The sequence below is a fragment of the Manacus candei genome, unplaced genomic scaffold (genome assembly GCF_025592945.1).
Source record: "Manacus candei isolate 608988 ecotype Guabito, Panama unplaced genomic scaffold, ASM2559294v1 h1tg000041l, whole genome shotgun sequence".
In the NCBI taxonomy this organism is placed as follows: domain Eukaryota; kingdom Metazoa; phylum Chordata; class Aves; order Passeriformes; family Pipridae; genus Manacus; species Manacus candei.
This window is the reverse complement of record NW_026138089.1, coordinates 9,847,254-9,873,805: the sequence shown is the minus strand read 5'-3', so window position 1 is coordinate 9,873,805 and position 26,552 is coordinate 9,847,254. Positions and strand designations below refer to the sequence as shown.

Genomic DNA, 26,552 nt, shown 5'->3' with positions numbered 1-26,552 from the left:
ACCAGATACCTAGGATGGCCATCTTCAGGGTGGCCTTGCTGTTCCTATCAACAGCAAACAGTTCTTGTTACACAGGTTCATTTCTGGACTCCATTAGTTGAATTTGTTGTAAGAAAAAGCAGCATTGCTGTGTTATCCTTTTTAAATTGCTCTTTGAGAAATCTCCTGATAGTTGGATATGGACAGTAACCTGGGCTTGTTGCAAATCACCAGTGGTCACTGAGATTCCTAAGGGCCAGCCTTTTCTCGATGCAGTGCTTCAGATTTGTTTCTGATTCTGTAGTTCAGACACTGGACTAAGCAGTTTTAGAGATTTTTTTTTTTTTTAAAAATCTGTATTTTTAGAACCAGATTGTTTGATTATGATGTGATTTATAAATTACTACAGTTCCTCAAATTTCTGATTTTTTTTTCCACATTAGATTGTCCTTCATCTTCTGGTGAGAGGACAGAATTTATTTATTTATTTATTTTAGTATTTGTTTGATGTTTTTTGCTTACGGTCTTTGTCATAAATGACAGCCTGCACAGTGATTTTTGTTACTAATACTACATTATCTGTAATTTTTGAAAAAGAGAGAATGCACAATGAGAAAATAAAAGCAATGTTAACAATTTTATCTTTTTTTTTTAGGAGTTTTTAAGAGCCTGTCAACCAAGCTTATATTGTCAGAAAAGTTATTTTTATGATTTTGTGTGATTCTGTTGTGTTCCCCTTTGCCCTTAAAGACTGCTTGAGTCTGCTTTACCCTGACAGTTTGTGTCATTGTCTAGACATTTCAGCGATGTGCCTTGCTTAACCCAAAGTGTAAAATATCTCTTAACTATGTGAACCTTGGGTAAGAGAGCACAAGGGTGAAATCAGCTGTCATAAAAGTACAATCAATACAAGGTATTCATCAAGTTGGGTGTGATAACAGTAGTGGCTAAGGAATGTAACCTGTGCAGAAGATGGCAAAAGGGCAGGTGAACCACATTTGTCTTCCCTATCAGCTAATGTGAAGTTGACAGCTGCTAGATTTAAAGAACTGCAAGCCATACAGAAGATAAAACATTCGTAGATCTGAAACAAATAATTTAAAATCTGTTTACTGTTACATGCATCTTTAAAAGGAGAGGTTTATTTCAAAGCAAAGCTTGTGCATGTTAGTAACACTGCGATGAATTTTACTTTCTGTAAATAGTTACTCTGTAGGCAAGCTACCAGTCATATTTCTTAAATACAATTTTCCTAATTTGTTTTGTTATTAAAAAGTATTATAAAATATTTTTTCTAATTTAAAAAAAAATCTCTTCTCCTGTAGAGTCTGGCCAAGTTAACAGATGGATTCAGGAATAGCTGTTGTATTACAGATTCTCTGCAGGATCTGCAGCACAATTCTAGTTCGCTCAGTGACTCCTGTTTACCTCAACAACACTGTGATGCTTGTTCTCAGACTGACATCACTGGAGAGGTATGTGTTCCTGTGTGAAACATTTGCTGTAGGAAAATAGCTGGTTTTGAACTATAGTGATACATTGTTATTTCCTGTTTTAATTGAAGAGGTGCTGGCTGGAGCAGAACGAAAAGTACCAAGCAATATTGGTGTTGAGGGAATTGCATTTGCTTATTGTTTCCAGAGTGTTTGAGCTGTGGGCTTGGTGGTTCTGCTGCTTGAACATGGCACAGGGATGTAGGGACATTGTTCACAGGTCAGTGACAGGTAAAATCAACTCCTGGACTCAGCCAGCCCAGCAAAGCACGTCTCATGTTACTACTTTGGTAATAAAGCATTTGCTTCTGTGGATGATTGATACCAAAGTAAGAAGACAACCTGTTTGTAGTTTGTTAGTACTGCAGTCTGGATGTTATCCACATATGGTTAGAAATCATCTCAATTATTGGCTCTTATCATCCCATCTGTCCTGTATTGTCTTTGTTCACTGATGACTCATTGTCAAGTTGGATGTCTCCAGAGGGTCCCTACAAAAGAGGAAATCTTGTGTTTTTAAGAAGATACACTTCTCAAGAATCTAAGAAAACTTAGCTAATGCTAGGCTGTCTTTGAGTGTTAGGTAGATGGTGTCTTTGGGATGACGTTTTTCAGATAGGTGGTGAATGGGATTATTGAATTCTGAAAGGAATTACCAAAAGGAACATAGCAGCATTTTCCCATTCCAGTACACATTAAATGCTGTCCAAGACAAGTACAGTCTGAAAATTGTGTTTATCAGGTATAGGTTTTTTGTAAGGAAAATAAAATTACATATTTATGTTGATTTTTCCCTGAATTACTGGTAGTAAGATGTGAGTAGAAAAAAGGTGGATTTTTTACCCATGTTGTGGTGCAGAGAGCAAAACCACCAGCTGGATGAGAATTCCAGGGATGCAGCAATGCACTTGCATAGGGACTTAAGTTTTAACTTTTAGACCATACACAAACTTCTGAGTAGGGAACTGCTAATGCCTTAAGAATGAAATTACTGTAGAAATGGAACTGTATACAGTAGGAGTTGTAACGTAAATACACACTATAACTGCTTCAAGGATTAGGTAATTTTTTTGTACTATTATTTAAAATGTACTAATGCTGTAAGTGTTGGGTAACACATCACAATACAGGGAATGTAATGTGAATTGCTTCTAATTAAGCTATCCACAAAATAGCTGTATCAAATAGTACAATATTTCACTTTTTGTGTTTTAGGCTTGGATAGATTTGAAAAGCTTTGGCTATTCATCAATGATTCACTTTACTAACTCTTGATTTCCAGGATCATAATTTATTGAAAGGGCTCTTTTATCTTCTGTATTTTTAGCAATAAACTAGTTTTGTATTTCTAAAGCATAAAATTGATTTTTATTATGTTATTACTTAAAGCATGGAGGGTTTTTTAGTGAGTCCAGTAAGTGAAACTAATTTATCCCTTCATGGTGAGTGTTTTTTAATTCTGATTTTTCCTCTCTTTTTTTCCCCTCTCCTCGCTCTTCAACTCTACAAGTTTGGGTTTGATGACAAAACAAGACTTGTAGACAAAGTAAGACTGAACTGGCAATATGAAGAGGCCAAGAAAAGGTAATTAAAGATAAATTTATTGGGTTTTACATTTACTCATGTGATTAAAATTTTCAAAGTAGAACTGGAACCGACCTTCCTGCTGAAACATCGTTGGAAAGACTAATTTGTTCAGCATTGAGTAGTTCGCAGATAATAAAATTTTAGGTAAACATAAGAGTTTTTCATAAGATTATTATATTGTTTGCAGAGATAAAGCTAAATGTCAGCCCTATGCTACACTTGTATAAACACAAAATTGTGGTAGTTCAGTTAAACTGTTCTACATTTTTTCACCCTTCTTCTCAAACCTCAGTATAAACAGTTTTTAAATTTACACTTACCAGCCTCGTCTGTCAGTATATCCAGAGCTTTGCATACCTGTGTTCTAAGTTCAGTGTACTGAAGTCGTGAACCCAGTGTGAAGAAAGAATGCAGAACCTCACGTGAGACAAATGAAGATGTTCAGAGCTGAACAAAAGGGTACATAAAAATAAACGCCGAGATTCAAAAAAATCGATAAAAGTGAAAAAATGATTAATTGAAATAGATTAATTATTCACTAAGTCATTCAATCTGGTTGCTTATTATAAGAATTTCTCTTGTGGAGGTCAGTCACGTAGTGTTTTTCCATGAGTTTCTAGAAGTAGTCTTTTCTTATTTAGTACTGTTTTAAAAGTACTATCTACTTGTATGGTTTAGTGGAATCTCGTTGAACCTCATTGTTTTCAAACTGTTTGCCACATATTCAGGACAATGGTGTGGGTATAGATGATGACTCAAAGATGGTATTTAATGCACTTATGATTTTTGTAATTTGTGCTGATAGAACATTCTGACTGACATATTGACTGACACTTAAAAGATTCTGTATAGTTAACTTCGAAAACCTTAGTTTTAAATTTTTATCAAGTTAGAACTTTTTTTTCTTTTCGATGTTGTCTATTTTTCTACTTTTTTACATCTCTCAGAACAAGGGTTAAAAAAAGAAGTTCAATGCTTTTGCCTCTTTTTTTTCATATCATGGTGACTTTTTCTTTAGGGGAATATGTAATGCTGTCGTGTCTTGGCAGGAATTGGAAGCTTTATAGGCAGTTCACCATTTCGTTGTTCTTGGAAAATTTATCCACATTTGAACACAGTACAGGCTTCAAAAAATTAAACAGGTGAAAGCATGTTAGATAAACATAGCTAAATCTTCAGGATTTGTACCTTGAATGAAAGTCTGCATTGTAAATACTGTATGTGAATACTGGTGATGATTACCTAACAGAGGTTGAATAACTGGGGAAAAAAGAACAAACCAAAAACGTGTCAGTGTCCTATTTTGTCACAGGCTTAACACTTAGCACTTACTAGTCCAGTGGTAGTTTAGGGACTCATTGCTGAAAGAAGAACGATAGAATTTAGTTTTACACTGTTTAGTTTAACAGAACCATTGATGCTGTGAAGATTGTATTAAAATGTTTTAATTCACTTTTCTGACATATCTTTTTGGTGTGTTTTTCAAAACAATTATCTTCTGTGTTATTGCAGGGAAAAGATGAAGTGGTGTTTTTTTGGAGGGGGCAGAGAGGTGTTGGGGTTTTTTGGGTTAATTTTTTTTTAGTAGCAAAGCATTTCTCAGCTGGAAATGCTGAACATTTGTTTCTGCATGGAATGCAGTATTTCTGAACATCAGAAGTGAGCTGGGGTTTAATCTTAATTAAGTGTAGAAAATCTGGGTAACTAACCTTCCAACTAGAGAATGGTAATTGCAGTAAGAGTAGTTTCACTGTCCCGGGATAGTAGCTCTGACAGTGTTCTGTTATTTACCAAAAGCATGTTAGTTGCTTTAAAATAGTAGCTTTATTCTGCACAGTGTGTTGTACGGAAGTAATCCGCTTTCAGCTTTTGAGTGGAACTGCACAAAGCTCATTGCCCCTACCAGTTATCTCTGTGGTTGCATTCTTCATTTATCATGCATTCCTTCCCCTTAGCTTGCTGGCATTTCTGTAGAGCTTTTGTCTCTACTAAATATCTTTGTGTTCGTTCTCCCTTGGCTGGTGAAATAACTACTGTTACTGCGCAGTGTGGGTGACGGAATGTGCTGTGATGGATTAAAATCTACAAAGTAGAAAATTAAAATGCTACAGTATGTCACAACTGTAAGGCAGTATTTATGACTACTTGCTTGTCAAGTGGGGTGTGGAAACGTATAGCAAATAAGTACAATAGACAAACTTTTAATGGGAGACCTTTAAAATGCACTGTTGGAGAAAAGCATGTCTTTTGCTTTAAAGGAAAGCAGGCAAAAAGCCCTGCAAACTGAGGGACAGTGTTGTGTTTTAGTCACTCTTGTGCATCTAGCCAGATAAAAGCAGAATATATGCCATATGTAGTAAGAAGTCTTTAAAAATAAAAATATGTTCTCTGTATATGGAGTCTATGCAAGGAAATGCACTGTTGGGATTTCTGAATGAACTATCTTGAGGAATTCAGGAGATGAGACCCAGTGATAGCAGAAAAGTTGGCTTGCGCTCGTGAAATATCTCTCTTCCCTCATAAAAGATAATTTCATTTTAATTCCTACTTCAAAAATCTCTCCAACTACTGAGTGGTTTGGCCTTTGAATAAATTAAGATATTCACATAGGTTCCCCCCCCCTTCAGTTTCCCACTGGAAAGGAAGGAAGGATGATTTGCAATTTAATTTTTCCCATGAGAATTTCAGATGTTTTGTGCTGTGGGTTCTGGCATCTCCAGCACACTGGGGAAGAGATCCTCTCCCCTGTTTCTGGTCCAGGCTCTGGGAGGAGGTGTGTAAGTTCTACTTTTTAACTCACCAATCATGCTGAAGAGAGGCTCAATCACTTTTCTTCTGCTCTGTACTCTTCTTCTCTGTGCCGCTCTCCCCTCCCCCATTATTTCTAAATAAACTGTACCTTATTTCCATGAAATTTCTTCTCTCAGATCTGTCACTGTGGCCCTCCAGAGAAGCAGGAGGGAGGGAGGACGGTCTTTTTGAACAGACAGCCCCAAGCTGCCTGGATAAATACTGTTTTTAGTTTCAGTTGCTATTTCAGTGAGACCACCTCTCATGAAAGCATTTGCACACTGGAAAGTGTAGCCCTCGAGCACTTTTCTGAATAGACTGTTTCATAGAAAGAGAAATTAAAAGCAAATTGTTTTTCTTTGATAACTCTTAAGTTGTGCAGTTCAGTATAATGACTACATGAAGTATATTAGCAAATAATCATGAAATGTCATTGCTGCAGTGCCACATGTCCTTGAATTGTATTAATTGGTAGATGAAAAATGATCCCTCCAATAAGAAGCACCAAAAGCTTTAACTGTGATTTTTTTTTATTTTACTTTTTAATAGTCCAGTCTGGTGGTAGCTGACTTTAATGAACTAATACATCCAGGCATCTTCAACCAGCTTGCCTAATTTGGGTGAAAAAGCAGTTTGTTTGTGTCTTCTGTAAATTTGAATTCAAAGATGTTACTTTTTATTTCATTTCATAGAAGCATACACTGGCTGTCAAGAGATTTATTTTAGCCTTCTAAAAGCCTTTTCCTCAGCTATGCTTAATATTTCTACATTCTCTTTAAGAATGTTTCTTCTTTCTGTTCAGTACAGTTTGTTGCATACTTGTTGTCTCTTTTCAAAAATTAAATTCCAACTGGGCTTTTAAAAACACTAACACAATCAGAAATGTGTCAGTGCGGTTTGAACTTGTACTGACAAAATATGTGTTGGTTGGATATTGGTAGCAACATTCCAGTACTTATACAATAGCACAGTCAAGTATTTTCCTGTTAAACTTCATCTTGTGTAGACAGGATTCAAGGCAACTAGCCTAATACCTAGTGAAATTCAGTAATTTGTATGCTTTATTCCACTAAACTAATCTAAAAATCTGATTTAAGCATGAAGTAACCCGTTCGATATCATAAATACATGGCCCAGCCAAACCTTAATCTCCCCGTGTCAATTTTTAAACATAAACCAGTTTCTTTGGATCATAAAAGGAGCTGAGACATGCTTTTGAACTGTCTTTAAAGTTTTCATCGTACCACTTCACCTGTGAATTGGGGAAAAATACTGATTCCTCTCCATTGGTTTTTAGTAGGCTTTTGCAATTTTCCTTAATTTCAGTACCGAGTTTTATCTGCAAAATGCCAGTGGACTCTAAAGGTTTCATGAGTTTCTTTAAGCTAATTTAAGAGCTCGTTGTTATTGAATGAATCAGGCTGCCAGGAAGGCTGGATATTCTACAGAGCGTACTCGTGTTGTCCGCCAAAGCCACAGTGGCACATACTTGCAGGAACAGCCAAAGTAGACACAGTGGAGAAATTTTGTGAGCGTTTGGCTGAGTTCCCCAACTTCTTGTTCTTTCCATGTCTTTTTTCCTCTTTCTTTAGCCTTCCCCTCTTTGGATATAAATCATAATCCATGCTGAAGTGGGTCAGTAGATGCCAGAAATTACCAAATTCTTATACCCTTCATTATGTGTCTTCAGTCCCACAGCCACCTCCTCTGGGTGTTGTATGTCGGAGAAGTTCCCTGTTACCTGAAGTGTAAGAACTGGATCCAATTATAAGCCTAAAGAAAAGAGTTAAGCAGGGCTGATTTATGTGATCTTAGCCACTGTTCTCCTTCAAATCATAACTGTGGAATTTTTTCATTATTTTATCCCCACCGGTCTTCCCATTCCACAGGTAACAAAGGCCTCAGCTCTAGAGTGGTGTGGTATGTCACCCAGAAGTGTAGGCATTTAAATGTAGGGGGATATTTTTTGTTTGGTTGGTTGATTTTTTTCTCCTTGGAAAATTCAAACGAAGTAAGTTTGAAGAACTTGTTTAGGCTAGAAAGACCAGAGCTTGTAGATTAGGAAGTGCCAACTGTATGATACTCATAATTTGTCCTTTTTATGAGCATGAGTTAGTATCTTTGAATTGATTCAGGGCATTTCCCTCCCCAAGACGCTTGTCTTATTCAAAATCTGAGTAATAGTCTAATTGTACTTGTAAATCACTCATCTCACAAAAAGTGATTTTTACTCACTTCTCATATTTAATAAATATCCTCAAGCTCTTGAGCTCAGCAGTATAATTTAGTTAGAGCTGGATTCAGATAGCAGTCTTGAAAGTGAGGTTCTAGACACTAATGAAATCTTTAAGGTTCCCCAGATATTTTCAATGACAGAAGGGTTGCCTCTTTTGTCTGGGGGGAGCATTATAGATCTGTAATGATTCAGACATGTTATTAAATTTAATTAAATTCTATCTAATTAAATTTTGGAAATAAATGCTTTTCTACCCCCATGATGTGTTTTGTGTAGTAAACTACTGACTGTACTGATCTTCACCCTCATACTCTGTCTACATTATCTTGGGTGAGGCATCGTTATAGCTACCTTGTATGGCCTTTTCAGGGCAAGTGTGCTGTTTCAAAGCAGTGTTTACTTAAGATCATCAGGTTAAACCTTTGTCATCCCATCTGTACCCCTCCTGCTTAACCAGAAACTGTTATGTTCATCTCTATTCAAAATTTTTAAATACTGAAATAAGCAGCAAGTTGGTCTGCCTACCTAGGAAACCAGTCATTTGATACCACCTACTCCAGTGTGGAATGCTAGCTCCTCAGCACTTGTTATGCAAGGATGGGAATGGGCAAAATGCCTGGAATGTTGATGGCTCAAAATTAACTGTTTTTTCCCCAGGAGTATGTTAAATTGCTGTATCAGTAGGGACCTCAGTATCTGGCATTAGGCCAGATAAAAGCATTCTTTTACAGTGACTGTTCTTAAAAAGTAGTATCTTAAAAACACTCAGTAGGAAGGAAAATGTGTTTGAAAAACAGAGGCTTCATAATGAATCCTAAATATTTTTTTCCTTAAATTGCAATCTGTGTGAAGTCATTGATCTATTTAAGTGGATATTTAATGTAGGTTAATATATGCACTAAGTTTGAAAATGGAAACCAGCCACTGTTTTGTAACAAACCAGCGGTGAGAATGGCTGGTGTAGTATGGTCATAAAATCTGGCCTAGATGAGCATAGTGAAATGGTTTATTTATGTATTTGTTGTGATTGGGAAGAAAAGCCTGTGTTCAAGAAGACAGATTGTAACTGTGGAACACGCATAAGAGGATATTTTATTAAGGTTTAGCAGAACTGAACATGACTCCTCAGATATTTTTCTTAGTTTTGAGTGAGTGAGAGCATAAAAGCCTTAAGGATGTTTTCTAGCCAAGGAGATAAATTCTGAAAAGTTTGCCACTAGTAGCTTTTTGGAACAACTTACCGTACAGAGAGAGTCCTCAGTGGAAAGCAAGCAACAAAATTGCCTCAAAACTTCAGTTCATTTGCAGGAAATACAGGCTACAGAAAACTGGCTTTTTGGTGCTTCAAGATTCCTGCATTATGAAGTGTTTTGTGACTGCTTTTTCTTTGTTTAAAGGGAGAACTCTAGAAACAAGAAGAGCTAACTGAAATGCTAAGTGTCGAGGGAATCAAAGTAAACACCTAATCAGATTTTGGAACTCTTCAGTGATACAAACCCTTGTCCACAGCAGTACTTTTCCCCCTTCAATAGCAGTATAATTAAGTTATTGTATGACAACTTCCTACTTTCAAAGCATCACCATAACAGAAATTGAGGGGAAAAAACAAACTTTAGGCTGGAATGTCATACACAAAGGGAGTTATGTGCTCTCAGCAAGCTCAAGAGTCTAAATTAAAACCTCTTGTATTCAGTGAGGGTGGTGTTTTACTCTACAGATGAGTGGCTTCACTGGTTCAGTAGTGCTGAAAGGGGTGATCCCACCTTCCCCTCTTCCCTGATCATACTTCTCTCTTCCTGGTTGCTTTCATTCATGTTCATTTGCCCCTATGGTCAACTTCTTAACCAGCTCACCCCGCAATGGAAAAATAGCTAGCAAACAATTGTGAGTGTTAAAATGGAGAGGGTCAGTCCTTCAGCTGTCTTGTAAAACAACCCAGAGACTTCACCAGGTGAATCTCACGTTCTTTTGTCCACAAGCTGCGTAAAAGCTTATCAACATGGTCACTCAAATAGTCAGGGCTCATCTGATTCATACTTGCTTGCCAAGCTGTGATAACTTAATTGTACCTGAATTCTGTGATTCTGTTGAAAGGACCTTGAGTCCTTTCATTTGGCACTGAACACTTGAAAATCAAGCTGTAAATGCCTTCAGGAGTGTTTGCTGAATCTTTAACAGCATAGCGGCCCAGGCAGGGGAGAAGAGGCATCCTGACTCTGCTTGTTCTTCCTGGCCCTGACATTTGGTCACTGGGGCGAGGTGTTCTTCAGGAAGCTGCATCTGGAATTCAGGCACAATAGCTGAAGCATGAAATATATAGACTGCATGTATTGATTCACAATGGTGCTTTCAGTAGATATTGGCAGGAAGTTGGTTATTAATGCAAGGAGAAGGAAATGGTATTGAAGGGCTTGATAAAATACTCTGCTTTAGACTAAGATATAACATAAAACACAATTTCTTTACTTACTGTAAATGAAATCTAAGGGGGGATCACAGTAAAATTCATATTCCTATATGAATGCAGTCATTGCAAAATGACTTATATTGATACTTTATTTCCCTTCCCCAGATAATTAGAGGGCCAGATAATTTCCACATGTCAGTATGAAATAAACATTGCATGAGCTTTTATTTTCAGATGGGGGAAACCTTGCCTTTGTCTTGTTTATGCCTTTCCTTTTATTGTGAATCACATTTTAGCACACTGTGGATCTTCTGTTTGCATGTTATGTGCTTTTACCTTGCTTTGTTTATTATTAACTTTTCTTTCTTACCAAGTAATTTTGAAAAAAGATTACTTAAACTAACCAAAAAGAGTGAACCATATCCTACTTTTATGGCTGCCTTAAATGTGCCTTTATTTATTTAGCTAGTTAGCTGAAGGGTGGTAATCTTTTATGGTGCACTGAATTTTATTTGAATGCTACCATTTCAAAGTGAAGATGAAACTTAGATGTAAACTGCATAAATATTGTACAGTTCTCGAGTTTCAAATGTCCAAAAATCAGAAAGCTAGATTTTCTCTTATTTGCTTTTTATTTTAACTGTAACATTCTGAAGTGTCTAAATTGTCATTGTAAGACAAACATAAATACCTATCAATAAGTGTTCTCCTTCTTATGCTTATATACCTTTCAGTTCTGCCAAAAGAAACATTTGTGAAATGTGTAGCTTTACCCTTTTTTGTAATATTGATAGAAGTTCTACATTTGTTTTTAAAAGAACATTTTCTTAAAATGTCGACTGTGGAAGTATTCTTACAACTGTTGTTTCATGTAATAGTTCAGCATCTTGATTTATAGGAAATTACTTTTGACTATAAAGAATACTATGGGAAAAACATTATGTTAGCTTATTTAATTGCTTGATTTTATGATGGATTCGTATAAAGCCACCTGTATTTTGTAACCAGTAAATCTTTTTTCCAGACCTGTATTTCTGTTTTACTGACAGCTTATTTATTCTTAAAGTTTTGTTGTTAGTTAAAACAACCTAATTTTTTCAACCAGTCCTCTATTAGGTGAGACATGAATGTCTGGACCTGTTACCACTAGTTATACATCTCACCTTCAGCCCCTTCAACTTCTTCCTGCACTTTTGAAATCCCAGTTTGAGATCTTATCATAGAAGAATGAGGAATGAAAGGAGATTCAACTTCATCAGCTCTATAGGCAGCAAACTTGAGCTGTAAAATATCGATTTATTACAAAATGAGAAAGCTCTGAAATCAGATAACATCCATGTGATAGATAGATGCACTGTAGTTCTTATACAACCACAGACTTAGGAACGCTTGCAGTTGTTTTAAAAATGCACAAAACAACAAAAAAACCCCCTCAAACTAACCAAACAAAACCCCCCAAAAATCCACCTCAAAACCCAGAAACAAATAATCCTTCCAAACTCGTCCAGATTTTCTTGTTCTGAAATTTAGAAGAAAAAAGGCACAGGAGTCAACAGGCTTCACCTTTTGATAATTTTCTTCTTACTTGTCTTTGTCTCTTCTCAATTTTGAAATGTATTTATCCTCTTTTAAAGAGTTTCGAATATACAACAGCAGCTGGCCTTGCTAGATAATGAATCTTGGCCAGGAATGGCTGAAGCGGACAGGGACCGTCTTCAGCTCATCAAAGAGAAAGAGGCTCTTCTTCAGGAGCTGCAGCTCATCAGTCAGCAGAGACGATCCCCAGAAGACATTGCACGATTGGAAGATGAAAAAAGACGCTTGGAGGATGAAATTCAACGGGCTCGAGCAACGTCTGCTCATGGGGCCACTGAAAGGTTTGGGAACTTAAATAATTTTCTTATCTATTGTAAGATCCATATTGGTAGTTTCAAGAGGAAGAGTAGGGAATTTCCTTAAGTTTAAGGGGAAAAAAATAGTTACTACAGTAGTTTGGTTTCCGAAGAGTCTGCTCCTGACTGCCACTATTTAATTCTGTCTTGAAGTTTTCTGGAGTTGCAGTGAGGTTGACTAGTTAGTTTTCCTTTCATTTGCATAAAGAGTGAACAGGAAGACAAGATCAGAATAGAGTCTGAAAAGATGCTTGGAAAAAGTGATACTGTCTGATAATAGAGACCTGAATAACAATTCTTCTATAGTGAAAGATTTTTTCTGTTATTTGCAGTAGAGTACTATTCATCTCCAAAAACAACAGAACAAAGATCCTTTGCTATATGTAGTTTCTGGCTTATAACAGGAAGGTTAAATGATGACCTTTTGGCTGCCTTTTATATACATTTCCTTTTCATTTGCAATCTTAGCAGTGAGAGCACATCCCAACTCAGATATCGAGAGAACATAGTAAACAGAGTCATTCTTAAAACTTAAATATCAAGTTATATGTAAAATAAACAATCCAAAAACATATTGATGGAAACACTGTGTTTATTTTGAAGTTGCCCAGTTTTTCCTGTAGCCAAAGAAACGGACAAAACCTCTTAACCTCTTTTTACTGTAGACTGCTTCTAGTGAAAGCAAGAAACTACTTGTTCTTACTTCTCTTGAACAGTGGTAAAACCTCATGTTTGACCCTTCAGGAAAACCTGCATGAACCAGGTTTAATGTGATCTGTGCAAAGGTTAATATTTACACAATTAAGACACTTTAAAAATATTGGAAAGTGCCTTCCATATACAGATTCTGACAACTTCAGTTCTTTTGAACAGGCTTACTTCAGACAGTAAATTCAGGCAATAAATAGAAAATTCACAACCAGCCTGCAGGTCAGTGTAATATATTTTGCAGTTTTTGCTGTATCGTTACATTGGCTTTTCAGCTTAAGCTGACAGAAAAGGGAGTTCATTTTACACTGCAGTGCAGTAAGTTTTATTTGTTGGTTTTGGGCTCTCATGTTAGGTAGTTCATACTATATTGGCAAGAAGGCCAAGCTATTTTTCCATGTAGTTCATGCTGTGGAAACCAGCGTTCCAGTGTGGTACTTGATGTTTCAAATGCTAGCAAAAAGTTGAGTAGAAGTTAGAATAATATTGATGGACACTCTATTTTTGTATAACTAATTGGAGGAAAGGTTAACTATTATTAACCCTAATTGATTTGTTTTTTTTGTTTTAGACTGAGGAATAACCAAAAACCTTCCTAGTTTTGCTTTTCTATTACCACTTTCTTCTAATCGTGAAATACAGAGGATTTTCTTTTTTAAATTATTACCAGTTCTGTTCTATTACTGAGTATTTAAGACACAGAATTATGGACAGATGAAAACAAACTTAAAATCAGTATGACAGAGGTGGGAAGGGGTTTTTTTTGTGTTTGTTTGTTGTTTTTTTTTTTTAAATTGTTGTAGTGTTGGTTTTTGTAAAATTGGCTGATAGCCGTAGTTGGAGGCATTTCTTCCCTTTTAACACAGGTTAACCTTGCAACATTGATCATTGTGGAGTGTAGGTTCCTGAGTTTATTTTTTAAAGTAGATAGTGTGAATATCCCTGCTTTCCCCTGTAAGCTTTTGGGTCAATTAAGTTTCTTGCATCCATTCGTCTTTTTCTTTTGGTTCCTGCATGCAGTGCCTGTATCATGTAAGTTTGTGTAGCTGAGCTGCAGCCTTCCTTGGGCCACTGGGTCGACCTGGTCTGGGTTCCACAGCAGCAGGAGAAAAGCGTCAGCATTGCACGGCGTGGGTGTGCAGCCCCTGCCCTGCGGTTGCAATGGAGGGAGCCTTCCCAGGGGGCTGTGGTGGTGCTGGAGTGTAGCGCTGCAGCCCCTTGCCAGCATAGGAACTGATGAAGTTGGAGGCCAAAGAGGTTGAGAGATTTATGTTTCTAGTGCTAACAGAGACATACTTTTTTTCATATCTTAAGCATCCAAAGTTTATTGAAACTAATGCTGCTGTTTTATCCAGGAGAACCTTCTTTTTGCTGATTTTTTTTTCCAATTTTTTTTTAATCCTGCACTTTAACATGTTGAGTTCAACAGCCATCTTTGCAGCTGAAGAAGGTCTGAGGCACTCAGATAAGTTTGATCTGCTTTATCCAAGCTGTCTGTCAGAATCCAAATTTCTAGCCAACTTTTAAATGCAGGACTGGAGCAGTAGCTTCCTGGACACAAAAATCTACAGAACAAAGCAGAATACTACCCTGATTTTAGCTTGAAATTCAGTGACTAGGCTTGGAAAAACAAAACACCAAGAATATAATTCTTGATATAGAAAAAGAATAAATCAATAGATAAAATCTATCATTTGGAGTTCTAATAATCTCAAAACGCATAATTTAGGATATCTTATAGGTGTATGAGATTGACAGCATTAAAAGTACATTCTGTTTGTGTTGTGGAGTGGTACTGAGTAATTCAGCTGCTTGTTTTTAGAATGGACAAAAAAGGTGCAGCATGAGATTTTTGTCATAACGTAGTATTCAAAATGCTGTATCACCTGCTTAAATATGATGATATATAAATGCACCTAAAACACCTAGAATAAGAGTGTAAGTTTGACTTTTATGGTTACATTCAACAAAAAACCTCCAAAAATTTTCTTTTTATCTTTGAAATTTTATACTAATTAGCTTGCATAATAGGGCTGTTTGGAATAGTTTTTTCCTGAGAAGCTGGAAAGTCATAGTATTTTACTGGCAGAATCAGGTTGATGCAAGAGAAAAAAATATGTTTTTACCTAGGACTTTGTATGACTTTGCTAATTGCTGTACTGTATTTTCAGCTTCATTGTGCCTCAATTACTTTTCTTGTCTGGGATTTTGGCTGGAGTTCTTGTGTTCTTGCTGGAATTATCATCGCTGCATATGAGCAGCATAAATTAAAATTTTTCATTTAAGTTTTTTTTTACATTCCAAACTGCAATGCAATGATATTTTTCCATAATTGGAAAACTCCTAGCACTTCTTGAACACTACTTTGATGAAGAAAATAGTAATATGTATCTGTTTAATTATAGGATACTGTTACAGGAAAAGAGAAATTGTTTGCTTATGCAACTAGAAGAAGCTACACGTTTAACTTCATATTTACACTCCCAGTTAAAAAGGTAAGTTATGTAAAACAGCAGGTTTTGAAGTTTAACTGCAGCAGAGAAAAATATTAATAATGTATGAAGTTTACTTTTTTATTCTCCTGTGTATGTGTGCCAAGTAAATTAACTTTTTACTACATTTATACAGTTTGGTCTATGGAATGTGGTGATTTGAATGGAGTTTTATAAATAGTTTTAGTGATGGCTCTTTGAGCTACATTATTAAGCGCATCTGTGAATTTTGTATTTTATCTGGGAATTTTATATGTTATCTCCTTTTCAGAAAATAAGTCCTTACAACCTGTTGTAATACTGTTACAGTTTTACTAATAAGAACATAACATTCTTTTAAGTTCTGTGAGTTTTTAATATTCTGATACCTTCTCTAAAGGAGGGGTTTTTGATCCCTGGTGAGATGACAAAATTTTGCCATTTAAATACGAGAATGTGCTAAGACCCACACAGAAGCCCAGAATGTTTTGCATATTCACACTCACAGCTGCCTCTTAGATGCAACTCTTGGGGATTCCTCAACTCAACACCACACCAACATCAAAAGCTCAGTTCCTGCTGTGTCTCACTTCTTCTCTCTTTGTCACTTATATTTTTCTCTCCCTTAACTGTGAGTGGTAAGAGGAACTGGAATAGGATTCAGCCTAAACTCTTTTTTTATTTTGCACTGGAAAAACCTGTAAGAGTGAAGCTTACACAGCAGTTTGACTTTGCAAATCCCTTTGCACTTCTTTTCTGTGGATTGTTTATGACCAATCATTAATGCAAATTTAAACTGGATCATGGTAATGTATCCTTCCTGGCTTTACATTGAGTCTGCTGATCCAAAGCCTGCTCTGGCCTCTTTTCTGCCAAATTACAGCTGCTTACATGTTGGAGGAAAGAGTAGGCTCGTCCTGTTGGACTGTTTGTCTTCAGGCACTTGGCCTTGATTTGGTTGTCACATGTGCTGTTTCAGTCTTGATTGTGCTTGAGACCAGGGCAGGAGACACAAGCCTAGACATTAAAATGCCAAATCATCTCTCTGTGTCACCATACTGAATACATGTAAAATTGCTTGTGTGATCTGGATTGATGTTTTCATGTCTGCATTGATGTTTCTGATTATATTTGAAAGGGCCTTTTTTGTTTTCTCTTTTTTTGCCTACCGTAGTCTGTCAGCTAGCACCCTCACAATGTCCTCTGGCAGCAGCAGGGGATCCCTGGCCTCCAGTCGAGGATCCTTGGCCTCCAGCAGAGGCTCCCTCAGCTCAGTCAGCTTTACGGACATCTATGGCCTTCCACAGTACGACAAATCTGACAGCGTTACAGACTACGGGCAACACTTGCGCTTTGACATAATTCCCTTTGAATCCCTCACAAAGGATGTGCCATATGTCGATCCCATTGGACACTCGAATTTCAATAAGCAGCGGAGGTCTCTGGACACCCCGCAGTCCCTGGCATCCCTGTCATCACGGTCCTCCTTGTCGTCATTGTCCCCTCCAAGCTCGCCTCTGGACACCCCATTTCTCTCTGCGTCTCGAGACTCTCCGTTGGCTCAGATGTCAGAAGGTTTTGAGGAGATGGCAGGCATAGGAGCCCTGGAAATGCTCAGGGCTCAGACCACAGCATTGGGTGACGATGATGCACAGGGAACGAGCTCTTCTCAGACGTCCACTTACCCTCTGGACAGTGAAGGGCTACGAGAAATGGGACCACACCTGACTGCTGTCCAAACTGGTGGAGGTGAGTTTATGGACATTAGTATTTTATCACATTATCATAGAAAATGTCACACAGACCTAAGCATACCAGCACAGTAGAGATTGTCCCTCAGTTTTACTAATATTACTAAATACTACTATAGACCAAAATACTGCTTATTTTACTACCATCAGTTAAAAATTACAGAGTAACCGTTAACTGTTAAAAAAGCCTGACCAAAAAACAGGAAAAAAAACCCCAAGCCCAAACTTTAGGTTTAGAGCAAAGAAGTGAAAGAGTAGAGAAATGCCTGTGAATAGATCTCAAAACAGTGGTGCATTGGGTGGAAGAAAGGGAATGGAATATAGACTTTCTTTGGAGTGTAGCATATCAAGGAATTGGTAAGAATTAGTAAGGTATTAGTAAGAAAAAGCATGGGTTACTTACTTCTGATGCCCCTAGTTGTGCCCATGTTGCCATTATTCTGATAACGTAAAGCAACACAAACACAGGGGAGATAGGAAAGAATCAAAAAACACCCCCTAAAAAAAACCCCAAACACAAAACATGAGGTGATTCTGCTGACAGTGCTTGCTGGCCGGCTGACTCCATGCTGAATTTGTACATACCCCATACCAGGTTCTCTTGTCCAGGTTCTGTGAGAGGAGCAGAACCTACAGCGGCATGGCTGTCAGGAGTGCATGATGCACTGATGAGCAGAGTGCTTCATCAGCAAACCAGCATCTTTTGTAGGGGCTGCGTGAGAAGTACTGGCTTGGCTGGTTGTCTCCAAGTACTTGTGCTCTGTGATGGCAGAGGAGTGATGTGTGCAGTTACCACAACACACATACTGTGGAGTTTTCGTTTCCTTCTTGACTGTGAAGTTCATGGACTTGCTTTAGCTTGCATTGGCAGAAGCTTCTGAGGCACTGCAGTTGAGAAACATAAATTAGAGAGATCAAAAGAGGAAACAGAAAACATTCTAAAAAATGAAACAAAATTAAAAACCTGAGCATACAAGCACATGACAAATTTATTTTCCTGTTTTAACCAATCAAATTAAGAACTGCTGTTAATATGAGAGTATTCCTTCATGATAATATTTTTGTGTTGGCTTGCTTGTTTTTCTAATAAAATCAAACCAGTAGAGAAATGCTTTTTAATATTAAAGGTTTGATTCCCATCCCATTTCTATCTACAGAATTCTGTGTTAGCAGTAGTGTAAAATGTTGTATTTGGGACTTAGGACATCAGGAATAATATGAAATATAACCAGAGAATGTATCATCTTATCCTGCCGAAATCTTATTTTGTCAAGTGATAATTTGAAGGAACATTGGCAGTATCTACAGAAAAACTTTCAGGTTTTTATTTTTATAAAGAAAACATTACTACTGTGCTAAAAAGCCTCTATTGTTCAGTGTTTGAGTCTAGACTTACCTACTTTCCTTGGTGCAGCTAGCATTGCCAGAAGATACTGCTGCAGAATTTACTTCTACTAGTTGTAAACATTTCTAGTGCCCATATTGTAGCTTTCAGACCAAAATAAATAGAATTCCAGAGACCAGCATGTAAGCTTGTGCTTAAAGTAGTGCCATGAAGAGGCTTCCTGAGGCTTTCTTTAAACCTCAAATCAGACCACAGCATGTCTTCATCCATTGTGGTAAGTGAAAATATCCAAGTAGTTCGTTTATAGCTCGTACGTGTTTCCTAGAAGTGAAGCCTGGTGTGAGGGCCTAGGGAGCAATATAGGATGAGGGTCAAGTTCCTGCTTTGATTTTCCCTTTCTTCTTTCTCTGTTATGTTTCCACACATTTCACATTTCTCTGAAAACCTCTGTGCTACCTGCTGTCAGTGCTGTGGTGTCCAGCTCCTAGTCTGGGGTTACAACTTTTCTCTATGTACAACAGGCTATTTTGTGCTGCTTTTTGAGGAAGAATGTATGGTTCAAAAGTAACCAGGCTGCCTTCTTTTGAGACAATTTTTTTTTTTTTTTAGTATTTGCATTTGAAAATGATTGATTTAGAAAACTTTGTTTAACCTTTCTGATTTTTGACTACTTTTTGCTTCACACTCCATAGCTGGTGGTTTGCAATTGTAACACAGTTGTTTGCAAGTAGCAGTTGAAAGTTTTGAAATTATTTTGGTTTTGTACTCTTTTATTGGAAGAATTTGATGGAGCATCCAGTTCTTATATTACAGTTTGGGAACCCCCAGATGTTGGGGGGGTTTTGGGTTTCAGTGAGGTCCTAGGCAGTGTGCCCTGCTGCTGCCACCCAGTGGTCTGGTAGCATAAAGCGACGCTGTAAAACCAGTAAGTCTTCGTTCCAACAAATCTTTTTCCTCTTCCTTCACTGGTTTTCAGGGCTGGAAGGATTAACACTGAATATACTGCATGTACTTTGCACTGACACAGCATTTGAGCAAGTTCAAGGGGTTTTTCAGGAACTGCAGTTTTGATGTTTAGTTGCTGATCTGCTGTTTTATTGTTCTACATCTGTCACAGGGACACATTGTGAAATATGCTATCATATGTGAGTGGAGGAAATATGCTTGAAAAGTTAAATCCATCATATTTATAAAACTGGGAGTGGGAGGAAACGTGTTAATAAAATAGTGGGGTTTCATATCTTCACTATCTCTAATCTATACTAAAATAATCTTTCATGTGCTAATTTCTTTTAGTGCCTAAATAATCTCTTGTTTGCAAAATACCATCATAGGTCTAAAAGGTGATTTATCACTGTATGCTTTTCATTTTGTCTTGTTTCTCATGCGGCAAAACAGAAAAATTCACTGTAAGTGAACCTGAAATTTCTTATTGTGCTGTTTTTGCCTGTAATTCCCAGTGTGTTTTTCTGTGTGAAGTGCTAGTTGTTTTGTTTTGGTTAGTGGTTGGTTATTTTTTAGTTGTTGGTGGTTGTTTGTTTTTTTTTTTGAGTTGCATGAGAAGAAACAGGAGATTTTGCTACATTTGGTTTTGTTTGATATTGTGCTGTATCTGTTTAATCATTCTGGCATACTTAATTTTTTTGCGATGTCAACTAAACAATACATTCACAGCTGTAGTTAAATTCCTGGGAGAAGTGGTCTCTGATGTTCAGCTTTATTGTATCATAGTAATGCCTGACAGCATCTTGGTAGGTAAGGTCAGTTTGTATCTGATTAGTTTTTAGGAGAGTGTTTTACTGACATGAAGTATTTGTAGTCTCCTATGCTTGTGAAACATGCTTTAGATTTATTTATGTATTTTTTAGCTAATAGCTAATTAAAGTTTGGGCACCCAGAGTTTGCTTTTTCAACTAATCACATTGAGAATGTTCTTTTATTCAGGGCTGTCTTATATTTATCAAGCTTTGGCACCCAGTAGGTCTGGAAAATCATATACATTCTTCACTGATTTTGTTATTTAAATAAGAAAATTAAAGGTGATTATCTGTCTTAGAAACTTAATTTTTAAACAATTCAGCATTGCAAGGTCTGTAACCTATGCTAAACTTTTTCTGTTTAAACCAAAATCTGATGTCTTTTTCATCTTGACCAATTTTTCCTGCTGATTTTTCCCCCTCTAATCAAGGGCATATTTGGTGCATCTCTCCCAAATTTGCTGGGATTATCCAGAGATTATTGATTTTTCATTTCGTTGTATTGGTGCTTGAAACCAACTTTTTCTTCCAGACAAATTGGGAACATGAACTTCCAAAGGAGAGAGTCCACAAGGTCCTTTGTCCAGTACCTGTATACAAAGTGTTCACATAAGGGGTGAGACAAGGGCTTATTTACAAAAAGAAGTCATCCTACTGTAACTTGTTGATATTAGTAGAGAAATTATAGAAGCACTTTCATGAAAAAGTTGTGCACTTTTGTTCAGCATCTTTCTAGTGACATAAAATTATTGGGAAACTTTGATATGTTTTTCTATAGATGTCTCTGCAGAGTGCTGGTTTTGATTCTGCATAAGTACCAGTGACAGAACTGAGGTAGGCTCAGCAAATCAAAAGTTTTTTAACAAAAAAAAGAAGAAAAAACCCAACCAAACTAACCAACCAACCAAAAAACCCTCCCAGAAAAACACAAACAACCAAAACAACCCACAAACCCATAACTTTAGTACAAGTGATATAGAGGAGAGTGTGGTTCAAATACAGTTTCCTTGCTTTCTGTGTGGTCACTTGAATTTGGCTCTCATTTGTGGTGAGGATGCCATGAGCAACACTGCACAATGTATGAAGTACAATAAGGGTAGGATGCTGTACCTAGAGATGGGGTGGAATGGTGGTTCTTTCTCCAGGCACAGAGACAAGTGCAGAGTGGGCTGCTCCTAGCCAGCAGATAAGTTTCTTGCATAGCTGATGATGACTAAATCCTTCATTGAATGTGGAGAGGTCCATAGGACTACTTATGAATCCAAAGGACAGAGAACTTGCTCTGCTGATATACAGGAATTTTAGCTCCAAACAAGACTGTGATTTTTGTAACACCTTTGGGTATTTAATGCAGTTAGTGGCCTGATAACAGAAATGTACCTTGGGCTAGCACAGAACTGCTGGGCTTGGGTGCACCCTGTCTGCCAGTCCCACAGTGACCTCAGACAGAGCCTTCTGTTGATAACAGTGGCATGGTTGTTAATCTGTAAGACTTCTGTTGAGCTCCCGAGCCTGATGTCCTGTCCTGGTGGTGCTTGGGTGGGAGGTGAGATGGGTACCAAGCAGGAGGGTGGCTCACCACACCTCAGCTGGGTTCTGCAGGCAGAGCTCAGGTCGTTGGTTGGTGTTCAGCTGAAGGAAACTCACTGGTAGGTATCAGAAATAGATTTTGATGCCTTAAGATAATGTGTTAACAGAGGTACTCGGGAAGTTGTTACTTTCAGTAAGACATGCTTCATCCTTAGTTGGGGGCAGTAAGCTGTGAATGTCAGCTGGTGCTTGTCTCCCACGCAATATGCTCTGTGCTGCTGTCACTCTGCTGGAACTGTGAATGCTTCCATGCTGTCTTAAGTTTCTTAAGCATGAACAGAAGCAAATAAAATGCTTTCCCCACTTTTGAAGTGGCATCTCTTTTCCATTGCTTTCCCGCTTTGAGGATAGTTCACTGAACCTTAAGTTGAAGAGGGTAACAGTTCTTCACTGCACAGTGACGAAACTGCACTTCGCAAGTCTGTTTAATGGTTCTCGCTAGTACTCAGAAGAAAACAACCTTAAGTTAGGAGCTATCATTGAAGTTTTGAAACCTTTCCTATCCAGTTCTTGATCATGTCTGCTTGTGCATGTACTTTAAAGGACTGGTAGCTGCTATACCTACTTGCCTGTGCAAAACCTGATGTATAACATAATTTTTGTTGGTACATTTACAATGAGAAAATGTTGCTATTTATGGTGTTGCTGGTGATTCAGGGAAGGGTGGAAGAGGGGTTTGAATATTGCTTCCTCCTTCCCCCAGTCAAAGTTATTCACCAAGAATTTGAAAAAACAGTGGTCTGAGTGAGTTGGAAAGCACTGGTTCTTTTTGATAATGCCTCTCGGACTGTAAATAAAGCTGCTATTATGTGATGTTATAAACAGTATGCTTTGAGATTTTGTATTAGGAAACAAATGAGAACAAAACCTCACATTGTTTTATCAGATAACTTTTTAAAAGAATTAGTCTCTGTGTTTGTTTTCAACCTATTGTATATTCAGTAGGTAAATCTGAAAAGTTTAGGATATCATGTGTACGTATGTTGAATTAATGTAAGTCTTCCTTTACGAAGGGATTATTCTATGAGAAAAACATTTAGTAACAATGCAATTGGTTTATACTTAGTCTTGTCAGAGAGCAATTGCCCACAAACTTCCTTCCTTAATTCTCCCACAGAAAATCTCCGGTCAATTGTATTCTAGATTTTTAATTTAAAGTTAGATGAAAAATCAGTGAACTGTTTGTGCTTTTTTGTTGCTAGTTTTGATACAATACATGTTTCTTGTTTGATTTTAAGAAATTGCCTTGAGCTGATGTTGTTTTCACTTTTTTCTCCGTGACAGCTGTAACTCTGCGAGGAGACAGTGGTAGAAGATCGGAGAGGAGAGCCAGGCGAGTTTCAGCATGTCTCTCAGATCATTCACTGGCTAGTGACAGTGGCGTGTTTGAAGCTTTAAGCAAAAGGTCAGGTGTATAAATGCATAGTAAGCTGGAAATATTCCTTTTCTACCACATGGTCCAAAAGAGTTAGTTGTGAATTTCTGAATAGGCTTTCAACATTCGTAGTTCTTTGTAACATAGAAATACTAGATTGCAAGTTTTAAAAGAGAGAAGCTTTTTACATGCAGTCCCATGGTCATCTTCACAACATTTTAACACCGTATCATTCTCCCTTGAAAAACAGTTTTCTCAGGTTATTAGTTGTAAATCAGTAATTTTACTTCAACCATCTATAACAAAATAAACTTATACAGAGTGAGACTTAAAATTCTGAGTAGTATGTGATAAAAGTATAACTGAGAGGAAGAAATATACAAACTACTAAAAATCTAGAAATGTGTAGGTTGACCAAGTGATTGAAGGATGCATAAGGCATGTTACTTAATACAATTGTTTTAACACACTAAACAGTAACTGGGAAGAAGATAAGGTTTGGAGGATGCTAAAGAGAAATGGAAGACAGAATAGATATTAAAATAACATAAATGTCTTGAAAAAGTAATTCTAAAACTTCAGTTTTTACAACTGTAAAGTACTACTGCTATGTGTTTTTAAATAGATGTCTCAGTTCCTTCTACATTACCAGTCCTTCCTATATTACCAAACAATTGCTTGTATCCACAAATCACAAAATAAATGTTAGTTTCATTATGTTTTAACAACTTAGGTCACCATGTAGTTTACAGTACTGTCTATTCCCACAGGAATGAAGATCTGGAAGAGCCTGTTTATGGTGATGCTGCCAGTAATGAAGAACCACAAATACATGTTGGATTTCTGTGAGTAGTTACTCCTCTTTCTCACTGTCAACTGTGCAGGAATTGCTAACTACTTTTCTTGGGTTTGTTAAATTTTTAATAAACTGAACTTGAGTGGGTATTTTTAAGAAGTTTCTGAACTGACAGCTGAAATTTAGTGTGTGTACAGATTAGTTAGTCACATGCCACTTTGTGTTGGGGAGATGCCTTAACTGCAGTTCATTCAGTTCATCCTTTCAATGCTGACTGCTGAAAGGGCCTTCACTACTTCTTTCAGTAGCATTTATTTTCATTGTCTCAGCCATTAGTATGAGTATGGGTATAGGGATATGTCTCTGTAAGCAAGATCTTTTTATGCCAGATAAAGGAGGATTACCTTAGAAAAGTCACAGGTAAAGAGACACAAATAGGAACACAGTTCCCAAATACGGCTTTGAAATCCTGTGCTTAGGGCACACTGTTGTTGGGAGTGGGAATAACGTGCAAAAGGGTAAATTATTGCTGTGCAAGGCAGGATGTCATATCTTAGGCAGCCCTCCAGAGTTGCCTCTACCTCTTGGAAAATTAATTCCTAAGCTTGGGAGTTTTGTAAATCTCAAAACTGTTAGTGCCATTTCAAAATTCATGTAGATGTGAAACAGTAGAATTTTAAAATTTATTTTCAATAACCCATGAAAATAATGCAGACTGATTTGTCTAATGTAACCAATATGTTGTTACACATGCGCGCACACGCACACACATATAAGCATGTAGTGTAACTGTTTAAGGAATGTAGTTTATAAAACCTGTTTGTTATCAAGAGGCATAGTGTAAGGCAACTTATTCTTTTGAAACTGAATAATGTTTAATTCTCTTAGTTCTATTAACTGTGTTACTGGAACTAATGTTATTAATACTGTTCTGTTACCAGAGTGTGATATCTATAATTGCTTTTAATTGAAACTGATTTGTCTAAGAAATTCATTTAACAACAAAATGTGCTTTTATATTCTTTAAATCTTTCTCATCTCTATTTCTTAAGCAAAATATTGATGATTGGTGACTAACACAGGAAATTTATTTTCCAGGCATGACAGTGGAAATGAATGTCTGTTAGTACATGTATTACAGCTGAAGAACTTTACGAGTCTGGTTGTTAAAGAAAACTGCAAAATGTAAGCTTAAATTTCACCCAGAGTCTGATCTTTGCTTGTTTTGTGCCACAGTCATAAATACTGTAGATTTATTTGCTTTCATTCAAAATTAAGCTATTTCTGGAGAAGATAATATGTCTTAGTTTTCATGAGGAAAGGGTTAATTTTATGGACACAAAGTGTCCCTTTCATAGAACCTCTGTCACAATGGTCAAGTAACAAGCGTAGTCTTTAATGACCTATGTTCTTACATATTTATTATGGATGTTTATTACTCCAAGAGGTTTGCTGGACATTGTTGTCAAGGCAATCAGGCATCTAAATGACTCAGAAAGGCAGTTCTGTTCTCCATCCTTCTCAACCCTACCTGGGCTGGATTTAAGAAATTGCATTGCTGCAGGGTGAATCGATTGGTTTTATCAAAAAATAAGTTTCTTTTACCAAAAAAGCAGAAAAAACTTTTGGCCAGTTTAATGAACTCCTCCATGCAACTGTGCATTCATTGGATCAGGCGCTGGGCCAGCTGGGGAGAAGTTCACCTGCAGCAGCCAGTGAGCAGAGGAGCTGGATCTCTTAATTTTTACAGCACGTGAATCTGTTTAACTAACTGATGCTCCACACTCCAGTGCTGCAGTTCCACCATAATGAGCTCTTCCAATAGTCCTCTAACCATTTATTTGCCTGCCAGTGTCAGGCCCTCTCTGGTGGTGCCATAAGAGTTCATGCAGCTGTGCAGTGGAGTTGAGTGAGCCTCTCAGCTGGAGTGGATTTTTTAATCCTTGAGATTTTGTGGGAGTTTTTTGGTAGGTTTAGCCCAGATTAAGTTTTCTAATCTGGTTCACAACACAGTGCCATGAAACTGTTTGCTGGCATGGGGGAAGGAATAGGATGTTGCAGGGGCTGGACAAGCAGTCAGGACTGGGAGAACATGGAAACAATTCTCTAAGTAGCTCTGCTGCCTTCTGTCAGATGAAAATGATTGTTGATTTTGGTTTTGGCTTGGAGTCTCAAATGGGATGGTATGAGATATTTAAATTAGTTTTTTAAGACTGCAGATGGATGCAATGACTGCAGATTTCTTTGCCATCCTTGCTGAATTTTTTAAGGAGGAAACAAAAGGTTAGTTCGTGGAAGGAAGAAATGGATCAGTGACACTTATGGGGTAATTCAATTGCCTAAATATAGGCATGTGTTTCCATATGAAATATCAT

The 26,552-nt window shown here is 37.3% G+C and overlaps 1 protein-coding gene across 3 annotated transcripts in view; it reads left to right on the top strand.

Annotated features, from left to right (window-relative positions):
* The window catches only part of WWC3 (WWC family member 3), a 98,472-nt gene that overhangs the window by 57,627 nt on the left and 14,293 nt on the right, over positions 1 to 26,552 (top strand). For 2 of the 3 annotated variants that reach the window (XM_051794915.1, XM_051794914.1), the window contains exons 7-14: positions 1,305 to 1,454; positions 2,983 to 3,056; positions 12,127 to 12,369; positions 15,498 to 15,587; positions 16,738 to 17,312; positions 23,291 to 23,411; positions 24,152 to 24,226; positions 25,276 to 25,362. In XM_051794915.1, the coding sequence (XP_051650875.1) occupies positions 1,305 to 1,454; positions 2,983 to 3,056; positions 12,127 to 12,369; positions 15,498 to 15,587; positions 16,738 to 17,312; positions 23,291 to 23,411; positions 24,152 to 24,226; positions 25,276 to 25,362 (1,415 nt within the window). The remainder of the gene's footprint in view (positions 1 to 1,304; positions 1,455 to 2,982; positions 3,057 to 12,126; positions 12,370 to 15,497; positions 15,588 to 16,737; positions 17,313 to 23,290; positions 23,412 to 24,151; positions 24,227 to 25,275; positions 25,363 to 26,552) is intronic. The other variant, XM_051794916.1, reaches the window with a different exon arrangement.